We start from the raw sequence: 21259 nt of genomic DNA on the forward strand, positions 1-21259 counted from the left end.
TTTTTTTTACTGTGCATTTAGACACGTGCATGTGTTAAAGTAATTAGCATATTTTATGAACACGGCTAACCAGATAACACTGTTTCACATTACATAGACAAAAAAAAAAAAAAAAAAACACCGATTTTTGGTAACACTTTATGGTAACTACACACTATGAATCATCTATTAAGCATACACTAATAGTTAATTTTTATGTTAGTAATTGCTATAAGTCAACTTCATCCAGTTTTGTGACCTAATCTAAAGTGAGGACTATTTATGCTTTATAAATCCCTTATAAAGGACTATTAAAAGCTCAGTTATGTTCTAAAAAAGAAAATAAATGATTTATTTAATTTCTATTCAGTTGAAGATACAAATAAAACTGTATCAAATGAAAAATACATATTTGCAGTCTTATGTCAAATAAAATTACTGTACAGTTTAAACTTGGCAAATAACTTTGAAAAGTTGTATCATAATATATTGTTAATTTAATATATTGTTGTTGTTTTATGCAATTATATTTAATTGTATTTCTTATTGTATTTTGACACTCCTGTTATTCGGCAATGTTTAAAATTTAATTTAAATTTTTTTTTTTTACAGTGTAGTTTATGTTGTGTATATGGATGTTTCCCAGTGATGGGTTGCAGCTAGAAAGGGCATCCGCTGTATAAAACATATGCTGGATAAGTTGACAGTTCATTCCGCTGTGGCGACCCCAGATTAAAAAGGGGACTAAGCCGAAAGGAAAATGAATGAATGAATGATAGTTCATGCTCATAAGATGGATGTTCTTCATATGCCATCTATTGTGTTCCACTGAAGAAAGTTTGGAATGACAACAAGTGAAAATTTTCTTTAATGCAGAGGGATACACCTGAATCCTTGTCTGTTAGATTTGTACTGGCTACTAAAGGTTTGCTCTTACTTCATACAGATTACTGATAAGTGTGTGTGTTTGACCAGCCCTTCTGATCTTACATACGCTTTCATTATTCAAGCTCTTTTTTTCCCCACAAATTACCCCACGCTTTGCGCCGTACATTTTAATGGGCTTAAGATAAAATCTAGTGTCTTTGTCTTGAATGACTTAAGCTGCAATTACTGATGGGAGCTGGTGGGAGACTCAGCTCATATGATCTCATGGCACTCCAGATGAATAGTCTTGGGGTTATTCTCAAGTTGAAACATTTTAAGGGGGTTTCGTCCCCCGTTTTTATGTGAGAGTCAGTTCCTGGAACTGAAGGCTACATTTACACCCTAATGATGGCAATCACTGCCGAGCAACTGCTTCCGTTCCAGTGACTGAACAATGACCTTTAACCCTCCCAGCCATCTTAACCAGTGCAATTACAGTAATCACCAGCATTCTGGTGAGAGTTTTACAATTATATGTAGGTAAACATGTAAACACATGCCCCCTCCGCCGCAGTCTTCTTGTTTTTACATGCCTGCATGGTTGGATGTAAAGATGAATAAAAGGATTAATAAATGTTTGAAAGGATGGAGGGGTGAAAGGAGGGATGAAAGAATGAAGAATCTGTTTGAACAGAGAAATAAGTATGTGTATGGATGGATTGAGGAATGATGTACTGTATATGTGGCTGGATAAATAAATATAACTGCATGGAAAGAAGGAATGCTTTTATGAATGGATGAGAAAAATAGTGGATGGGTGGGTGGGTGAATGAATAAAATAAAGATCAGATGGGTGGATAGTGCACCCACCCACCTGTTCTTTCACCTGATCAAAATAATAAGTGGATGCAAGCATGGATGAATGAAAGAATGCATTGCCGAAGGGATGAAAGAATGATGGAAGCTGGATGGATGAACAGATGGATGAATATGTGTGGATGGATTAAAGAACGATGTGTATGCGTGAATGGATGAAAAAAGAGGGACTGCATGGATGGATAAAAGAAGGGAACAATTATGAATGGAAAAAATTGTGGATAGATGGACGGATGAAATGATGAATAGATGGATGAAACAAGAAATAAATAGATGAATATGTGTGATAGATGGATGGACAAAGAAATGAGTGGAAAGTAGTAGTTATGAATGGATGAAAAGAAATAGCTGGATGGATGGATTAAATAATGAATGCATGGATGGAACAAAGAAGAAATAAATGTGTGTGATGGATGGACTGACTAAAAAATAAGTGGACAGAAGTATTAATGAATGATTGAAAAGAAATGGATGGATGGATGGATGGAACAAAATTAATAGTTGAATGTGTGTGATGGATGGAAGGATTGATTAAGAAATAAGTGGACAGAAGTATTTATGATTGGAAGAAAAGAAATGGCTGGCTGGCTGGCCGGCAGGATGGATGGATGGATGGATGGATGGATGAATCAAACGTGCAGATGGATTGAACAAGTATAAATGGATTAATCTATGTGATGGAAGGATGGATGGATGGATGGATGGATGCACTGATTAAAAAAATTGTGGACATAAGCATTTATAAATGTATGAAAATAGTGGATGGATGGATGAATGAATAGATGGATGGGTTATAATTTATGGATGTGTGTGAAAAGGGGGCATTTATGGAAGGATGGATGAATGCATTAAGGAACAGGTGTATGCCTGAGAAAGTGGAAATGAGAAAGAGAAAGTGGAGGTATGGACAGATGAAAGAGTGGATGGATGTGCTCCCCAAAATTGTGCCTGTGACTGGGACATATGGCAGAAAGAAGGGAAGAAGTGTGAAAGACTGAATATGCAGTGTCTATGCACTGCCTTTGACACTCACTGTGTTAATAAGCTGCTCTGACTAAGTGTGTCTGTGTGTGCGAATGTGACACACTCCTATTCAAATGACTCTGTACATCTTTCAGGCTGCTCTTATTGGCTGTCTGATAGCTCTATATTGCAACTATCATTGAGCCACTCATTATCAATTCAGAACGGTAATTGCCCACAAATGGATCTTATGAGATTGCAAGGAATTCACAAATACTGAACACTGGTTTGTGTTTTTAGTAGGTGCTGATTTCATTTATACATACTTTAGAAAGTTTCTGTTGCAATGGTATTCTGGTGGTTTCTGGATTCTTTCTTTGCACTAAAGGCACTTGAGAAATATCTCCTCTAACGTGGCTCCGCCCCCTCGTCATGACAACAGCATCTCTGAATGGATGAGTCGTCCCCCTGGGCTCTTAAACACCATTGTCTTCTTCACTCACTCCTCTTGTTCTGGCACCTCTCCTCTGCTGGCTCAAAATAGCCTGCCGTTTAAGCTTCCAGGGGGGCCGCAGACGTAGGATATAATTGGAAGCGTGACACCACCTCGTTTCCTGTCTCAGGTGACGCCGTGACTTCCACATGCGCCATGATTTGCTTTTTTCCCTCTCTCTCCATCCCAAAGCCAAGCTTCTCTCTTTCGCTCCTCCTCCTCCTCCTCTCACCTCTTCCCTCATCATGAGTATCAGTTTCTCAAGATCAGCGGAGTAGATGCACTAGTTTGCTTTATGATCGAGAGAATGTAACAATGGATTTATCTGTTTGTGAGAAGGGAAAAGAAGAAATCTGTTGTTGGATTAAGACGGTGAGCATTTTGTCACTTAGACTTGTTCTCTTTTGTTCGGTTACTGTACTTTGATTTTGTCAAGCATCACTGTTTTGGTTGGTCATTTCTGTGATTATGAGTTTGAACTCTTAGACTAATTGTTAAACTATTAAATGGGACAGGTGACCCCAAATGTACTCATCCTCCACTTGTTCTAAACCTGTTCAAATCAAAGGAAGATGTTTTAACAGCCATTGACTGACCTAGTATTATTTTTTGGGTTTTTACACTGTAGAAAATGTAATGACAAAAAGTCAAGACAATTATTTTTTTAATGTTGCTTCAACTTATTATTATTTTTGTTTAAAAGTATTTCTATTATAAATGTTAGATATGAAACGTACAGTAAATAGCTTTTCACTAATATAAAATATAAAACAATATTGAGATAAAATACAAATAAAAAATAATAATAAGTAAAACATATTTCGTACTTATATATAAAAGAAAAGAAAAAAAAGGGGAAAAAATAACACTGGTTCTATTCTTATAAAATGACCGAGGGGTCCATCTTCTTTATGTGACCTAAAACAGGTTGCCAGGTGAGAAAAAGCATATCAGCACACATTCTTACAGTATATCATATTTTTCCTAAGGTCAGGTGGTGGAGTTCCAGAAGCCATTGCTTAAAGTAAAATTTTCTTCCATTTCAGCAATATTTTCCTTCTAGCTAAAAGTGTAGCAAAGGCAATCATATTTATCTTGCTTTTACTAAAACATAAGGAGCTTCAACTTATATTAATAGGTTAGTCAAGCTTCAGCCATAGACATGGGCCGGTATAAGATTCTGACGAAATGATAACTTTGAAGCAAAATATTGTGGTTTCCCAGTATTGTGGTTACTGCTCTAAAATATGTTCTTTTCAATTGTCTGGGTAAAAAAATAAAAGTTTATACATATTTTCTTTTGAGAAACTTGAAGTATTCATTCAGAAATACTTTATAACAGTAAACATGTCAGGCTAAATAATTCAAATAAGTCGTTGACTTCTGCTGTCTTTGTTAATTTCAAAAACACAGATTTCATAACAACTTAAAACAGCATGTTTGGATATCTTTTCTGCTGGAGATAAACAAAAAAAAATGTGTAAAAAAAATAAAATAAAATCAAACAAAAAATGTACATATACTCTACGGTGTAACAGAAAGGCTTGGCTGTTGTAAAACCTTGACTCTTTCAAACCGTGGTATACCTTAAAATGGTTATCCTCCCATACCTAATTTCAACAAAATTGTTTAAGTTATATAAAGTTTAGTCAGTTTGACTGATGTAAGTCGAGATGACTTGAAAAGGTCATTTGAATCACCAAAAAAAAGTATAAATGTTTTTACAGTGTAAGTTGGATGTCAATGACCATCCATTGACCATTGCGGTATTCTTCAGAATATTTTTTATGTAAGATATGTTAAAACCACTTGATTTTAAGTAGTGAGGACATTTTTTTTTGTATAATTTTGTTTTAAATGGGGCTAAACGTTGGTGTGTGACCCATCCTAAACCTTTTAACATGTACAGTATGATACCTCAGGTTCTGCAAGTTCATGTGATACTGTATACACTACCAGTCAAAAGTTTGGGGCCAGTAGAATTTTTTAATATTTAAAAATAAGCTTCTCCTGTTCACCAAGGCTGCATTTATTTCCTTAAAATTACAATACAAATTGTACAATTGTGAAATGATATTGCACTCTAAAATAACTGTTCAAAAGTAGTTTATCATTTAATGTAATAATTTATTCCAGTAATTTTAAAGAAGCATTTTCAGGTTCATTTCTCCAGTCTTCAGAGTCATATGATCCTTCAGAAATCCCTAATATTAATAATAATAATTATTATTATAACTATTATTAATATTATTATTAATATTATTATTAATAGCAATAAAAGAAATAATTACTGGAGTAACTACAAAACAATACAACAAAATAAATATTTAATAAATATATATGTAACAATTAAAAAAAAATACATTTAATAAATGGCACCTTGATGAACAGAATAACTTTAAAACTTGCCCAAAATATTCTATTAATACTAAAACTAAAATAAATCAATGGCAAGCATTACTTAAAGGACTGCCAGCTCAAACCTTCTGAAATAAAATATTGTAGTTTAATTAAAATCATTGAAAAATGATTTTATATTTTTAAAACGTTACGTTATTTTTTTAGACATGTATTTTTATGTTTTACTTTATTTGTATTTATTAGCAACATATTTTTGATTTCTACACTGATTTTTTGTTTACAAGAATTTATATTGGTTGAATTTAAACAAACAAATTAAATTTAGTAGATTTAACTTAATTTGTTTGTTTAAATTCAGCCCAAATAAGTTGTTTACAACCACTTATCTTTAAAGAAATTTAGTAAATCGAAGAAATCTTATTTGAATAAATTTTTTTCATTGAATCTTGCAAATAATTAATTATTAATGAATTATAAATGTACACATTTTATTTTACGTATGATTTAATTATTAGCAATTTATCATCACTAGGAGTTCACAAAACCCCATTTGGGGAAACCCTGTCATAATGACATGAGTAATTGCTTAGCAACCATTTACACTAACCCACGTAGCAATAATAGCAACTGCATAGGAAAACCCTGGAAACCACCCACAACATCCTCAGCGGCAAGCTTCATGTGGACAAATATGTGTGATTATGCTTTAGAAACACACTGGAATTAAAGCATCCACCCTGTTACTAGGTCTTGGTGTAAGGTGCTGTCTCCAGAGCAATGCTTTACATAACTCACCCACATCATTTGAGGATGCCTGTTGGGAAGTGACATTCACTCCCTGCTGCCACCTTCCCACCAGAGACATAAATGAGCCGTCACTTCTCATTAAAATGGAGTCACGGTGTACAAATCGTGCCAGATGAGCTCTGATGGGTGTCGGGTGCATTGACCAACCAGCTGTTCTGTTTTATGGCAGAACTAAAACAAGAAGGATCTACTTAAGGTAGTGAGAGAGAAATGTTTGATGTTGTTGGCATTTAATACATGTCACTCCACTGATATTGGCACCCTTGGTAAATATGCATTATTGACAATTTATGTGGGGTGGCGCAGTGGGTATTGCTGTCGCCTCACAGCAAGAAGGTCGCTTGTTTGAGGCCTGGCTGGGCCACTTGGCATTTCTGTTTGAAGTTTGTATATTCTCCCCATGTTCGCGTGGGTTTCCTCAGGGTGCTCTGGTTTCGCCCAGAGTCCAAAGACATGCGCTGTAGAGGATTTGAATAAACTAAATTGAACGTAGTGTATGTGTGTGAATAAGAGTGTATAGGTGTTTCCCAGTTCTGGGTTCCATCTGGAAGGGCATCCGCTGTGTAAAACATGTGCTAGATAAGTTGGCGGTTCATTCCGCTGTGGCGACCCTTGATGAATAAAGTGAACGAACTAACTGTATTTTACTGTAGGACAGTTAAGCAGTATGCTACTGTATTTTAAAGTTGCATTGTGAAATTATTCTATTTTGCAGTAAAGACATACATTACTGTCATTACATATACTGTACAGCGAGATAAAGGCGGCTGTAAATGAAAATGCAGTATTTTTGCTGTAATTGAATTACAGTAAGTTACTGGCAAAGCTGATCATAGGTTGTGGAATGCTCTGCCCCTCTGTATTAGATTAATATAATCTCTCTGTGTTTTAAATCTAGGTTAAAAACTTGCCTTGATTCAGCTTTGATTTGGCATTTTATCAATGAAAATTGTCTGTTTCAGCTATAATTTTATATTTTTCTTTGTTGTTATGTGAATTGTGCCACACATTGGTCAACCTCATGTTTTGTTTAATAGTGCTATATTATATGTATAATATTGACATAGACAAACTCCTGCCAGTAAGTAACTGTATTTTCTACAGGAAGTTGTTAACAGTGTGAATTAAATGTCTTTATTTTTTAAACGTTTGGTGTTTTGCTTATTCCAAAATATATCCCAAAATATCTGGTATCGTTGAGAAATAAATTAAAAATCAACTCTTTGTGTGTGCGCAACAATTATTGTCATACATAAAAAAAAATAATAATAATAATAAATAAATATATATATATATATATATATATATTAGGGATGTGCGGAGCAGCCGGTATTTGTATTTGTATTTGTATTTGTTGAGTGGGAAAAGTATTTGTATTTGTATTTGTATTTGTATTCGAGTAAAATTCAAAATGGCGCAAAAATATATATTTTTTCTATTACACTTCTAATTTACGTTATAGTGAAAGTATTGTTTAATTATACCCATTATATAAATTATAGACATGCAATATTGGTTGTTGTTTTTGAACATGTGACAAGAAATGTCATTGAAAAGAAAATAACATAGAAGCCATTATCTCATCCATGGTTAAACCAACAACTAATAAAATCCCATTGTGAATATTATGAACCCCACCACCACTGTTCTTGTTGAAGGACACTGAATAGACAGAATAAAAACAAATAATATTTCAAAAAACTGTTCTTCTTCTGAAAGAACTTATTTCCAATGGACAGAATTCCAAATACTAAAATTAACTAAATAAATCTTAATAAACCCTGCCTGGGAGATCTGGCAGAACAAAAGTATTCTATATAATACTAAAACATACAGCCCTGCTATTGTCATCTGCCTGCCACAAAACAGACACAAAGTTTTTTTTTTTTTACTTTTTTATGTTTGAAACTGACTTGCTGGGGCAGAATGTGGCTGTGTTGATGGTTTGGTGCTTGTGGAGGATTTAGCAGAACATAGCTGTGCTGATTGAGGGGATTGATGCTTGTGGGGGGTTCACAGACAGTATCAGGAGAGGATGCTTTTAGTGCATGTGATAATACATTACATAGAAGGTTGCGCGGTGGCACAGTGAGTACCACTGTCGCCTCACAGCAAGAAGGTTGCTGGTTCGAGCCCTGACTGGGTTCTCCCCATGTTGGCGTGGGTTTCCTCTGGGTGCTCCGGTTTCCCCCACAGTCCAAACACATGCAATACAGGTGAATTGGGTAAGCTAAATAGTCCCTATTGTATGTGTGTGAAAGAGAGTGTATGGATGTTTCCCAGTGCTGGGTAGCAGCTGGAAGGGCAGCAACTGCGTAAATCATATGCTGGATAAATTGGTGGTTCATTCCACTGTGGCAACCCCAGATTGATAAAGGGACTTAGCCGAAAAGAAATGAATGATTATGCATAGAAGATGTTGACAGATGTTTAATATCTCTGCCGATTTCACTTTTGCCCACATTATACAGTATCACTTTGTTTTATCTGCAGCTCCACTGACTAAAATTCTTCCACAAAGAACATGTTTTTTTTTTTTTTTAGACTGGTGGAGGACCAAGAAATGGCTCAGCAGCAGTCTCACTCTTTTTCTATTCGGGTGCCCAAATGTATTTGAGGAGTTTCAAGTTAATAAAAAGTGACGGGAAGCTATGCTAAGGTTAACTAGCCTATAGCATATATCTTGCTGTCTGCAAAAGACAGTAATGTAGGCGTACCGTATAACTCCCATAGGTGCATAATATTCGACACAACAGCACAAGCATCATTTTAACCTTTATAAACGAACGTTAACGTTACTCTGTCAACAGTCTATTGTCTAAATTACCGCGCTAACAGAGCTAACGTTGCGTAAACAGAGAGCACCCAATTGCAAACTTCCCGATCCCGATCAAACTCCACTACAAGTTTATAAACTGCATCTGGAACCCAATTAAGGTACAAAAATCTATTTAACAAAAATAGTGATGCAGTAAAATGTTTTTTTCGCTCAGCCGAGCCTTCTCTGACTATCTGTGGAGAAGATTGTGCCAGACACCTCCGCCCCGCCCTCCGACTGAGCGTCTCTCTCGCTCGCTCGCTCGCTCTCTCTCTCTCTCTCTCTCTCTCTCTCTCTCTCTCTCTCTCTCTCTCTCTCACGCGGGCATGCACTGTGGTCTCTTGAGGAAACGCTGCTTTTTGATATAGTGTTTTTCTTGCTCCCGAATACAAATAATTTTTCAAGTATTTGTTCGAAATAAGTATTCGTAAAAACACGCTATTCGTGCCTTTCCGAATACCGTATTCGGGTTCGGCTCCACCCTTAATATATATATATATATATATATATATATATATATATATATATATATATATATATATATATGAGAATTGGAATATTTTGCATTTATAATACGCCTGTGTGACTTCAAACAGGACATTTTTCAACCATGACCAACTCCTAGCGGACAACTTGATGTGAAAAGGACATTATAAAACTTAAAAAAAAAAAAACATCCATTTGACATTGTCACTTTGATGCCTTTTTTACCACCAAAATAACAACATTATTCTGAAAGCTTCAATTCCAAATGATACATTTACTCTGGATTTTGTGTTCCTATGATATATGTAAACTACCTTGGTGTCAAAACGACATCAAATTGACATCTGATCACTGGACAGTCCTGTAATTGATTTTTGGTGTGTTTTTTGATTGCAATATGTTAGATATCAATTTGATGTGCATCTTTGACATGCTTTTTTATGTCAAGTTGCCCACTGGGATGTTTCTCAAGGGCTTTTACTGAGAACTTTTACTTTTACTCATTCAGTGGCCATTCACACTACAACATTTTCAGCCAAAATGGAAGCTCTTTATGTGTTTTGCCTGCTTGTTTACATGACAACAGCATTTTGTTTATGTGGCTAAAAACTCATTTCAAAGTGGAAGTTTTTGTAAATGCCATAGTTTTTGTGTTCCTGTAAATTCCCAAAAATGAGAATCTTTGAAGACGATGCCGTCATGTGCATGTATAGTACTGTACGTCTTTTGAGGAGTGTAGATTAAAGGCAAACGCGACAGTGGCAGAGTTTTTGGAATTGTTGTTGTTGTTGTTTCTTAACACCTCGTCACCAAAATATGGATTTACTTCACATTACAACCAACAGTAGAGACGGATCTTACACACATGGCATTGTACATTCCTTAAGTCATCACTCCTAATAAGCTAATAAGGAGACAGCACCAAATACTGGTCCGGCATACATAATACAGCGTTTCTGATTGTTTTCATAGACGTATTAAGACCGATTGTTTTGAAATGATGTCATGCAAATGTGAAAACTTTTTAAAATGCTTTTCAGTTTTTGGCTATAGCGTAAATGTAGCCTTTGTCATTCATCATAATGGGTAAAAACAAATAACAAAGCTGTGATTTGCTGCAAAAGGTTGTTGAGCTTCACAAAATGGCAAATGGCAATAAGAAAATGCCAAAAACACTCAAAATACCAATTTCCTCAATCAAGGCAATAATTAAGAAATCCCAGTCAACTTTAAATGTCATAAATCAGCCTGGAAGAGGATGTGTGTGTCTGTCTGTTAGGAAGACATGGTTTAAATGGCCAGACAAACTCCAATACTTACAGCTGGAGAACAAAAACATTTTTGCAGCTGTCATTTGTTCATTTTTCTTCGGCTTAGTCGCTATTCCACCATAGCGGAATGAACTGTTAACTATTCCAGCATATGTTTTATGCAGCGAATGCCCTTCCAGCCACAACCCAGTACTGGGAAATACCCATACACACTCATTCTCACACACACTCACAGTCATACAATACGGACAATTTAGTTTATTCCATTCATCTGTACCGCATGCCTTTGGACTGTGGGGGAAACCGGAGCACCCGGAGGAAACTCACACGAACACGGGGAGAACAAACGCCACACAGAAATACCAGCTGGCCCAGTTTGGACTTGAACCAGCGACCTTTTTGCTGTGGGGTGACAGTGCTAACCATAAGCCACCGTGCCACCCTTTTACAGCCTTTGCTTATTTTTTTTACCAAGGCTGCTAATATTAGGGCACTATAGTTTTCATAAAGAGTGATCTCTTGCAATTATCACTGTTGTGGCACGGCTTGTTTCTCTTTTTTATTTATGTGTTAGTGTTTATAATGAAAAGTTTTGTCAGCTTTTGGAGGCTATTTTAGCTTGTTCGCTTCCTCTGGTTTTGTTTCTTGGATACTCGTTTCCCAATACATTAAAATCACAAGAAATGTGTGGTTTTGACAGTTGTTCTGCAGTATAAGGGTGCAAACTGCCTCAAAATGCAGCCCAAGGGAACTGTCATTCAGAGTTGAGTTCTCACAGCTCTGAAATAGCAATCTGTGCCTGCCACCATGCCCATCATACATCTGTTAGTCTGTTCGAGATGTTTTTTCCTCTCATTTTTATAAGACATGGGCCAAAACATGTTTTTATATCAATAAAGGAACAATATAATTTTTTAAAATAATTTTATCAATGAATATTAATGAAATAGTCGTTTTCCTCTGGAAACATTCTTAACAGCATATATTATTGGTGTAACGGATCACAAATCTCACTTTTTGGATTACGTTATGGTTTTTTAATCATGGATTAATGGACCGTTTTTCGGATCAGCCAAAATGGGGAGGAGACCAATGTCATTTGCTTTCCATTTATTACAAAAACAGTACTGCAAGACACTTTTGGTTTTAAAGGGTCACGAAACACCAAAACACATTTTTTGAGTTATTGACAGTCATATATGTGTCACACACTGCTAAAAAAAACTTTTAGGACACATATTTCACTAAGAAGTGAAAATTGGTTGTTTTAGGGTTACTTCGAGCAAATTCGTACATCCGGTTTGAAACAAATTTTTGAAGCTGCGTCACGGCCATGAGACATTAGCATGTATTCCAGCATGTAGACTGGACGTCTGTACCTGGGAGTGCCATATTACGTCTCTGAGTGTGTGGCATTCATTCATGAGTATGACTTAGTTTACGTTAATATCACTACAATATTATGGACTGAAAGATCCGCTGTAAATGCTGCTCTCTGAGTGTAAAAATGTGAACACAGCAAGCAAACTATTGCCGACCGTCGTGTTGAATTTTCACCGCACTTTGTGACAGGATTGTCTACACTCACACGGCTTTCTGACCTACAGAGTGCATCTGAGTTACCGAGAAATGCAGAGATTTTTTTCTCTTATACGATGTGTGGTATCAAGCGCTCCACTCATTAAACACAGTCGCGGTCTTTCTCCCCTGCGTGTGTGTGTTTGTTTTTCTTCTGTGAAAATCAGCGTGTGCCCAAATGGAAACTCCCATTTTTATTCAATTCCTCCCCCTTTTCCCGCCCCCGACACTCCCACCCAAACAGAGCTAGACACACCCACTTTCCTGACTTTTTCCAAACAAAAGGTTTGAAAACACCGTGTATTCCTTGGGTTGTGATCTGTACAAATCACGGATCAAACATGATCCGTTACACCCCTAGCATACATTAATGATAAGTGAATAATAAGTTGTGCTAAATTTTAGTGCTGAAAATTGATTTTTCATTCATTCGTAATTCATTTATTAAAGTCAGTGGTAAATTTACCAGTATCTTTTAATAATAATATCATATTACAGTAAAAATGGGAGGACATTTTGTGAAAAAAATGCAATTCAGATCATATTTTTTGTGTATCAGTATTTAGTGTTTCATTACAATAATTCTCTTTTGAATACATTAAAAAAAGAGCAGAAAGCCGGCATCAATAAACAGCTCGAATCAAAATATGTGAATAATTGATGATTTTTCCACAAAGACTGTTCACAGAACTCATCCAATTCTGCACATTATCTTGCATGAAGTGTAAACAAAGTCAAACATGATGTTGTATAACAGAGGAATCTATATTTACTTTAAAAAAAAGGTGAAATGATGTTATGCAGTGTATCCACGAACATTCTGTCAGCTCAGCCAATCACAGCAGAGATTTCTCTGTCAACATGGGCTCATCTAAAGGTGTCTCTCTCTAAATGAGTGTTGGCTTTCCTGTAATAGCAGGTGTCCTGGCAGTTCTGGTGCTGTAGAATGAGAAGGTGTCCAACAGCATGAGTAGAAATGGAAAAGCACTGTCATTATATTAGTAACAGATCGCTGAGGATCCGTCATCTTGAGACCTGTCTATGTGGGAGGCTGTCTGTTAATCGTAGAGATATTTTTAAAGCGCAGGGCTTGTCTCTTTTCAGAAACTGCCACCAGATATTCACACTGTGTCTGAAGTGGTGTTGTTGCTTTTAATGGGCCAGGACTTCCTCTGCCTACTCTGTTTGGAATGGACAGTATAAAAAGGAAGTGGTTTGTTGTTATCATGTTTGGCTGCGTCATAGATCAAACCATTGTAATTAATCGTTTTAGCTCATATGTCATTAAAGTTGTAAATGTACTCATTGCTGTTTGTCTCATAATTATGAATTTCAGATTGAGTGATATTTAATATTGTATTATAGTATTTTCAATATTTGGTTAATCTCTTGAATGCTTAATAATAATAGATTTGTCAAGTGGTTGATTATTTGATGCTTTGTGGCAGGCATAGACATTTTTTGCATTTGTCAAATTATTTCATGGAATATTGCCCACCTGTAAAAAATTGAACAAACATGTTTTTGTTTTGATTTGGTTTGTTTTTTGTGGTGTTTTGTTTCTTTTTTGTTTTGTGGTGGTTTATTTAGTCTGTTTTATGTGTTTTTGTGGAGTTTAGTTTTTTGTTTTGAAGTGTTTTTTTTTTTTCTATTAGTGTGTTTGTTCTTTGTTTTTGTGTGTGTGTGTGTGTGTGTGTGTGTGTGTGTGTGTGTGTGTGTGTGTGTGTGTGTGTGTGTGTGTGTGTGTGTGTGTGTGTGTGTGTGTGTGTGTGTGTGTGTGTGTGTGTGTGTGTGTGTGTGGTGTTTTGATTTGGTTTTTTTGTTTTGTTGTGTTTTGTTTTGATGCGTTTTGTTTGTTTGTACAAACATGTTTTTGTTTTGATTTGGTTTGTTTTTTTTGTGGTGTTTTGTTTCTTTTTTATTTTGTGGTGGTTTATTTTGTCTGTTTTATGTGTTTTGTGGAGTATAGTTTTTTGTTTTGGTGTGTTTTGATGTTTTGTTTTGTTATTGATTATGGTTTTGTTTTGTTTTTTGTTTTGTTGTGTTTTTATGGTGTTTTGATTTTGTTTGAGTTTTATTTTGTTTGTTTTGTGCTTTTTTGTGGAGTTGAGTTTTTTTATTTGTAGTGCTTATTGTTTTTTATTTTTGTGTGATTAGTTTTTTGTTTTGTTTTTTGAAGGTGAGTAAATGATGACTTTATTTTTACCTGCTCTGTCAACAATTATTGCATGAAGTAGATTGCAACATGCATACTTGCAAAATGTCTCTAAATTTATAAAGAGAAAAAATATGTACATGTAGATGTATGTACAGGGAAATGTAGTATTACGTATTAGTATTAATTATGAATTTATTACTTATTAAGTATTACTATCAAGTATTAGTATTAAGATTTTGTTTTCAGTCCGATTGCAGGTGGATGATGCCAAATGCAAGTAAATATAGAGTTTAAAATGTTTAGAGCTTGTTCTTCTTTGACTAATTTAAGAGGTACTCAAAAACACTTGTATTATTTAGTGGTGTGGTCAAATTAATTTAAAGAGTCACAAAATGGCTGTTTTGGGATTTGTTGTGAAAAAGGTGATCGAAACAACGTGTTCTATTATGAGTGTAAAAATTACATGAAAAGGTCACTATAAAAATTGGGTCACACTTTACAATAAGGTTCATTAGTTAATGTTAATTAATGCATTTACTAACATGAACAAACAATGAACAATACATCTACTACTGTATTTGTTCATGTTAGTTAACGTTAGTTAATGAAAATACAGTAGTTCATTGTTAGTTCATGTTAACTCATGGTGCATTAACTAATGTTAACAGGCATGGACTTGTTATGACTTGGATGTTAATAATGCATTAGTAAATGTTCAATTATTATTAATAAATGCTGTACATGTGTTGTTCATGATTAGTTCATGTTAGTAAATGCATTAACTAATAAACCTTATTGTAAAGTGTTACCAAAAATTGTAGTTGTCATCCACAGTCCTTTAATTCTCTTTTTAACTTGCTTGTAGAGCATGTAACATGTGTTTGTTCATTCAGTAGTGCTCATGTGTCACACTAAACACTCCTGCAAATGTGATATGGAGCGTAACAAAATTTGAGCACAAGTGGTGACAAAAGACTCATTTGAACCCATGTAATAATCTGATAGAAACAGTAATGCATCTCGATTGGCCATATACGATCAGATAACTGAAATCACTTGTTAATACCAGCTGGAGAACAAGCTGAAGAATTAAAAAATGTACTGAGAGACATTTTTCCTTATTTTTTATGAGGCACAATTAAAGATTTTTCCAATCCAATGGAAGCTAGATTACTATATTATTGTCTTTCTTATTTTTTTTCTAAGTTCTCTTGGGTTATTTACTCTCAAGTGTTAACCACATCACTCCCTACTGTCCAGACTCGCACTTAAATTGGCAAGATTCCTGCATGGAAGATGCCAGAAGCGTCACTGTTCGCATAATATGTGTGTTTTTATTTTTATTTTAAAAGAGCGTGGGAAGTCTGTCTGTACCACATGTCGCCTTTTCAGTGTTCTCTCAGGGTTTTTGTCACGGAAGTCGGTAGGAAGTGTTGTAGTTGTTTCATGAAGGTTAAGAAGTCAGCGCTGTTTGCTGAACTGTACAGCTTTGTAAGAAATCTCCTCATTTAGAAAAAAGTAGTCGAGTTCGTCAGTTGTCTTAACATCTGACTTGTATCATTTCTTCTCTTAATGTTTCAATTCAAAATCAATGCTATGTCATGCAGTAGAGTTGGAAACGTTAGATGAAACACATTATCACTGCATTGTTTTAATCAGTTTTATGTAAGTTACTTCAAAAATTACTTATTGCATCATTATAGATGTGTTTAAATCACTGCTCTAATTGGTCTACTGGATCTAAACAGTAATAACTAAATTAATTATTTATTACTAATTCACATACATCTCAGTGCATAGAGAATCAGAAGAAAACAGGGCTTTTTAGATATATGTTTTATATCTATATTATTGTTTCATATTCATATTTAGATGAAAAGATAACACAATAACAAAACAAAAAACATTTCAATGTAATGACACTGTGTTCATATATATCATATATTAGCAATTTGGGATACATTTAAACTGAATTGTTTATCAAGTATGTATCTGACAAATAAAACCTTTTTTAGTTCAAAAAATTCCTTGAATATGCAAAATATCTGAATTACTAAATTAGTAGAACTGAAATAAACTGCTGGGTTACATGTGGGGGCTCGTCCGGGATGACCTCAAGAGGTTCTCTAGCAACAGACGCTAGAGGCCATTGTTTTTAGCCTCCTTGTTAGAACAACGAACTCCCATACAAAGCAGGTTGGGTGCTATAGGACCAGTGGGTTACACACACACACACACACACATATATATATATATATATATATATATATATATATATATATATATATATATATATATATATATATATATATATATACAGTTACTCTGCTTCTACAAATTTATACTTTATATTGTCATGAAATAATGCCTAGATTAACAATAAATCTTTTTCTTCAGTTTGAAAATTGTAGTTATCTTGCAAAATATATATTACTCTACTTCTCTGAATTAATTGATATAGAGCGATTGAATTTACAGAATGTACAGTATTTGAGAAAGTATAAGTAAATAATTAAATGACCTACAAATGAAAAGTAATCCCTTTAGTTTTTTTGTATTAAAAGTAATTTAATTATAGTAACTAGTTACTTTGTGAATAAATGCACGAAATACTAGTTATAATTTTGTTTTCTTTTGCACCCGCATGGCAGCTGTAGATTTTCCCACAATAGCATCTTGTGAATGCTCAATACACAGAGTATCTGGTTGAGATGGAAGTGACAAGACACAAATGATTGATTGAGCATCATGGGATTACAGTGAAACGCGACCTTCTTGCACCCAACGCTCTTGCCCCCAATAGAATACATCTCTCGGGGCCTCAAGGGTCAGAGAAGCACGACCCCTGGCCCCTTTGCTTTAAGCAGCCCAACAACATCGTAATCCGACCCCCAGCCTTGCACACTTCGTTAAGCACTACCATCTGTTTTTTTCTGCCTGTTACTTTCTTCCACTTTCTGTTTGTTGTGGGGTCATCCTGACCGTCTCTTATCTCCAAACATGTTAATGACGTTACAGTCTGCACACGCACTCAAGACCTTTCCTTTTGGGAAAGTAGAAGCTGGGTTTCCTCAAAGTCACTCCTGGCTGTGTTTCTTGACCTGGATATGCTCTGCATTGGTAAGCCAAAACCTTTTTACTCTTCGTGTTTTTTTTTTAATTTGTGCAGGCCTTGCATGTGCACATATACGACACATGCTCTTCCAACATTTTTAACTGCGTCGAGCAAGAAACACAGAGCAATGGGGTTTAGTGGTTTCTTGCAGCTCTCGCTCGCTCCCTCCCTCCTTTTGTGGTGTTTGGACTCCGACTTTTCAGACTCCTCATGGTTCCCGTTAAAGCTTGAGCCAGCGGTTTCTCTGAAGCTCAGCAGAGCAACCAAACCGCCGTCGAAGTCCTCCCCGTTCACTGACAACTGCTCTGAAGGAGAAAAGAAGCAGGGTGCTCGTTTTCCCTTCAGTTCTTTTCACGACTGCATGGACGCAACAGATTGAACTTGCTCTCCTGATGAGCTGGACCCCAGCTGTAAGCTTGTTTGGATTATGGATTTCGCTTTGACGGTCAGAAAGGCATGTGCCGGAACAAGGGCAAGATGCACGTGGCAGAGGAGGAAGCGGTCTCGTCCATATGACCGCACAGGACGAGGGCCGACAAGGCAGAATCGCACCTCTTCACTCCTCAGACAGTGGATGTCTCACTTCTGCTGTGCATCTCGGGCCTGTACGTCCAGCCTAAGCCTGTCTGATCAGTCCCTGCTGCAGTCTGGATGCTGCACCAGTCCCAGAGGTGCACAGGGTATTGTTGGAGATGCAAGAGATGAGGTGTACAGAGAGGACATTGAAGTTGAAGACAATGAGGAAGGCGAGGATGGAGATAGAGAAGAAGAACAACAAGAAGATCAGGATGGAGAAGAGGAGGAGAGTGAAGAAGAAAAAGGTGAGGTGAAGATTGAGCTTGAGGTTGCCATACATTCTCCTTCCAGTGAATTCTCTAGTATTTCCCTAGCCTGTTCCTGGAGGCACACCAACAGTACATATTTTGGCTGTGTCTCTCTCATCTGAACCGTTCATTTCAGGTTTTCGAGTCTCCTCCAATGATCTGCTGATTTCATGTTTGGATGAGAAAAGGTTGAAGATGTGTACTGTTGGTGTGCCTTGAGGAACAGGGTTGGGAAAGACTGCTGTAACTCACTCTTTATCTTTGATGCATGGATGTGCGGTGCTCCCGCACAGCCTGAGTGTCAATTACAATGATGGAGTTGGACTGGGGACCCAGCTGGGGTGTAATCTGTCTCGATTAGAAGAGATTTCAGTGTAGATGAGATATATGCATGGACAGGGTATAAATGGTGCGGATTTGTGGAAAGGAGAGCTGTGATTGATGGACTCCATTGCGGCCTTCAGATGGCAGTCATCATCTGTAGCATTTACCTTGTTGTGGTCAGAAGATTGTTCACGGTGCAGGGAAAATGTACTTTTTTAAGGCCTCTCACAGTTCAGAATTCACTTTTTCTAGCCCGTTTATGTTGACACACAAGATTTGGTTCATCTTGGAGATGGTGTTGGTATACAAATCTGAACATATAGACAAGGGGAAAGTAAGCAAAATGAATGCCTTTGTATTTTCAGCTTTTGCCATTTTAATTACATATGTGGCTAATGAGAATGCTCGTTTCTTCAGGTGCAGTGCCACAATTTGTCATGCGCAGTGCTGCAGCAGCAAATGCCACCTTTTAATTTTAACAAAATAGAACATTTTTGTGCTTTACGTAGTATTCACTAGGTGGTGCAAGGAACAACCGATTTTTCCATTGTTGGGTCAGTGCGAGCAAACGCTCCCCAAATCCAGCCCAGGGGTGCGTTTAATATAAGGGAAAGAAAAAATGTAGCTCGTGTACAGTTTAAGATTTTCTATAAAACATCTTAGGGTATTTTAAAATTAAATAGACTAAGGTTTTTTTTTTGCCCTTATGTTTCCTTTTTAAATTTAAAGATGTTGCACAAAATAGCAAAATAATTTTAATTTAATAAGTGATATTTCTTTGCTGTGTCCTCCTTGATGTTTTATTAACGCATAATAGTTTTACAACACATTAAAAACACAGCAGCCAGTAACTTTCAGTTGTCATTTTTGTCACATTTAAAAGGTGTGTTTGTGCATGAAACATGCGCTTTTGTGTGTGAGAGACCAGGTGAAAGAGTGCTCAATTTAGCTTTGTCAATGCCACGAGCGGCTGGGTTTCATTTATTTTAGAGATAATGAATTCACATATCACATATGAATACAACAGAAGACATAAAACTTTACAAATTACGTGTTCACATTTGTAGACTCAACACAGTTTCATAGATCTAGATAAAATAGCCTAAGCTATATTGAAATCATTTTAAGATATACAAATATTGGATATAATAAAACATTAAATAAACCAGTTTAAATCAAACAAAACCTATAATGATTTAGGAATATACAGTAAAATATAAATAAATGAATCTGTTTTAAGCCATTTTGCACTTTAATTTTACAAAGGCCTATTTGAAAAAAAAAAAAGATTTGATATTTTCTAAAAACAATAAACAATGGACGAGTATGTTATATTTTAATATTTTAGAATATTATTTAAAGTATTTGGATACAATGATATTAATCAAATCATGCAAAAAGAGCTTTTTTTTACAAACAGAAAAAACTGCGGGTAAAAATGTGTTCTATGATCTCAAACAAATGTTTATGTTTTATACAACGTGGTAAAATTTAAAAATGAAATTAATTCTCAAGAGAAAGTAATCAATTTTTTTGTTATAAAATCAAAAGCCGTCCCTGCAAAGGTGAAACAAATGATGACGGAGAAGTCAAAAAGAGGGAATTTTATAAGTGGGAAAATATACAGCAATTTGACAGGGAAAATGATGAGGTCACTTGCTACATTGAAACCCCTATCATGGAAATTGGAATAATTGTTCTTGGCTGTTTATTGGTTCATCTGAGAATGAGTGATTCAAGTGATTGAAGAGATGAACTCTTAATATCTTATGAAGTAATTTTAGAAGCAACACTATATCCAGAGAAGGCCTTTTGCTCTTGCTGCATTGGCTAGTTTTGTTTGACTTGTTTTTTACAGAAAGTGCTGAAAATTATACCATACATTTTCATACATACACTCGTGTCCTTATAAACCAGTCAGATCTTTTTCTGGGGGCACAATATTATTTTATTTTTAGTAGTTAAATCCAGTTTTGTATAGCTGAATATTTAGTATACACACCTAGTATATACAGTGATGTAATCAAAGTGCCTGTGAAATCAAAATAAATTTTTTTACATGTGAGTGTCATTATGCTAGTCTTAAGGATATTAATACTTTAGTATTCTCCAAAACTGTGACAAAATTTGCATCTAGAAAAGAGATGCCCGAACTTGTCCCACAGTAACCTTTGATTTGGCCCTGATTGTCATTTTTGATTTAACATAACTTGTTTTATAACTGCTGTCCTACAAAAAAGCAAACTGAAATTAAATGTTTCAATTAAATTTTGTGAATGAATCAGACTAAAAAAAACAAAACAATAAATACAATTTGATGGATATCAGACATTGCAGAA

At 35.5% G+C, this 21259-nt stretch overlaps 1 protein-coding gene and 1 long non-coding RNA gene across 9 annotated transcripts in view; both read left to right on the forward strand.

Moving 5' to 3' along the window:
• tanc2a (tetratricopeptide repeat, ankyrin repeat and coiled-coil containing 2a) overlaps positions 1-21259 on the forward strand; it is a 247990-nt gene that overhangs the window by 161993 nt on the left and 64738 nt on the right. For 4 of the 8 annotated variants that reach the window (XM_087244295.1, XM_087244301.1, XM_087244296.1 and 1 more), the window contains exon 1: positions 17974-18593. The exons of the other annotated variants lie outside the window; for them this stretch is intronic. In XM_087244295.1, the coding sequence (XP_087100421.1) occupies positions 18200-18593 (394 nt within the window). In that variant the 5' untranslated portion in view covers positions 17974-18199. Of the gene's footprint in view, positions 1-17973; positions 18594-21259 lie in introns of those variants that run through there. 8 annotated transcript variants of the gene reach the window in all.
• Positions 13604-15825, forward strand: LOC147845612 (uncharacterized). Its single transcript, XR_015480708.1, has 2 exons — positions 13604-15171; positions 15428-15825. It is a non-coding gene; the product is annotated as an uncharacterized LOC147845612 (long non-coding RNA).

Source organism: Danio rerio, chromosome 3 (genome assembly GCF_052040795.2).
Source record: "Danio rerio strain M-AB ecotype USA chromosome 3, GRCz13ab, whole genome shotgun sequence".
In the NCBI taxonomy this organism is placed as follows: domain Eukaryota; kingdom Metazoa; phylum Chordata; class Actinopteri; order Cypriniformes; family Danionidae; genus Danio; species Danio rerio.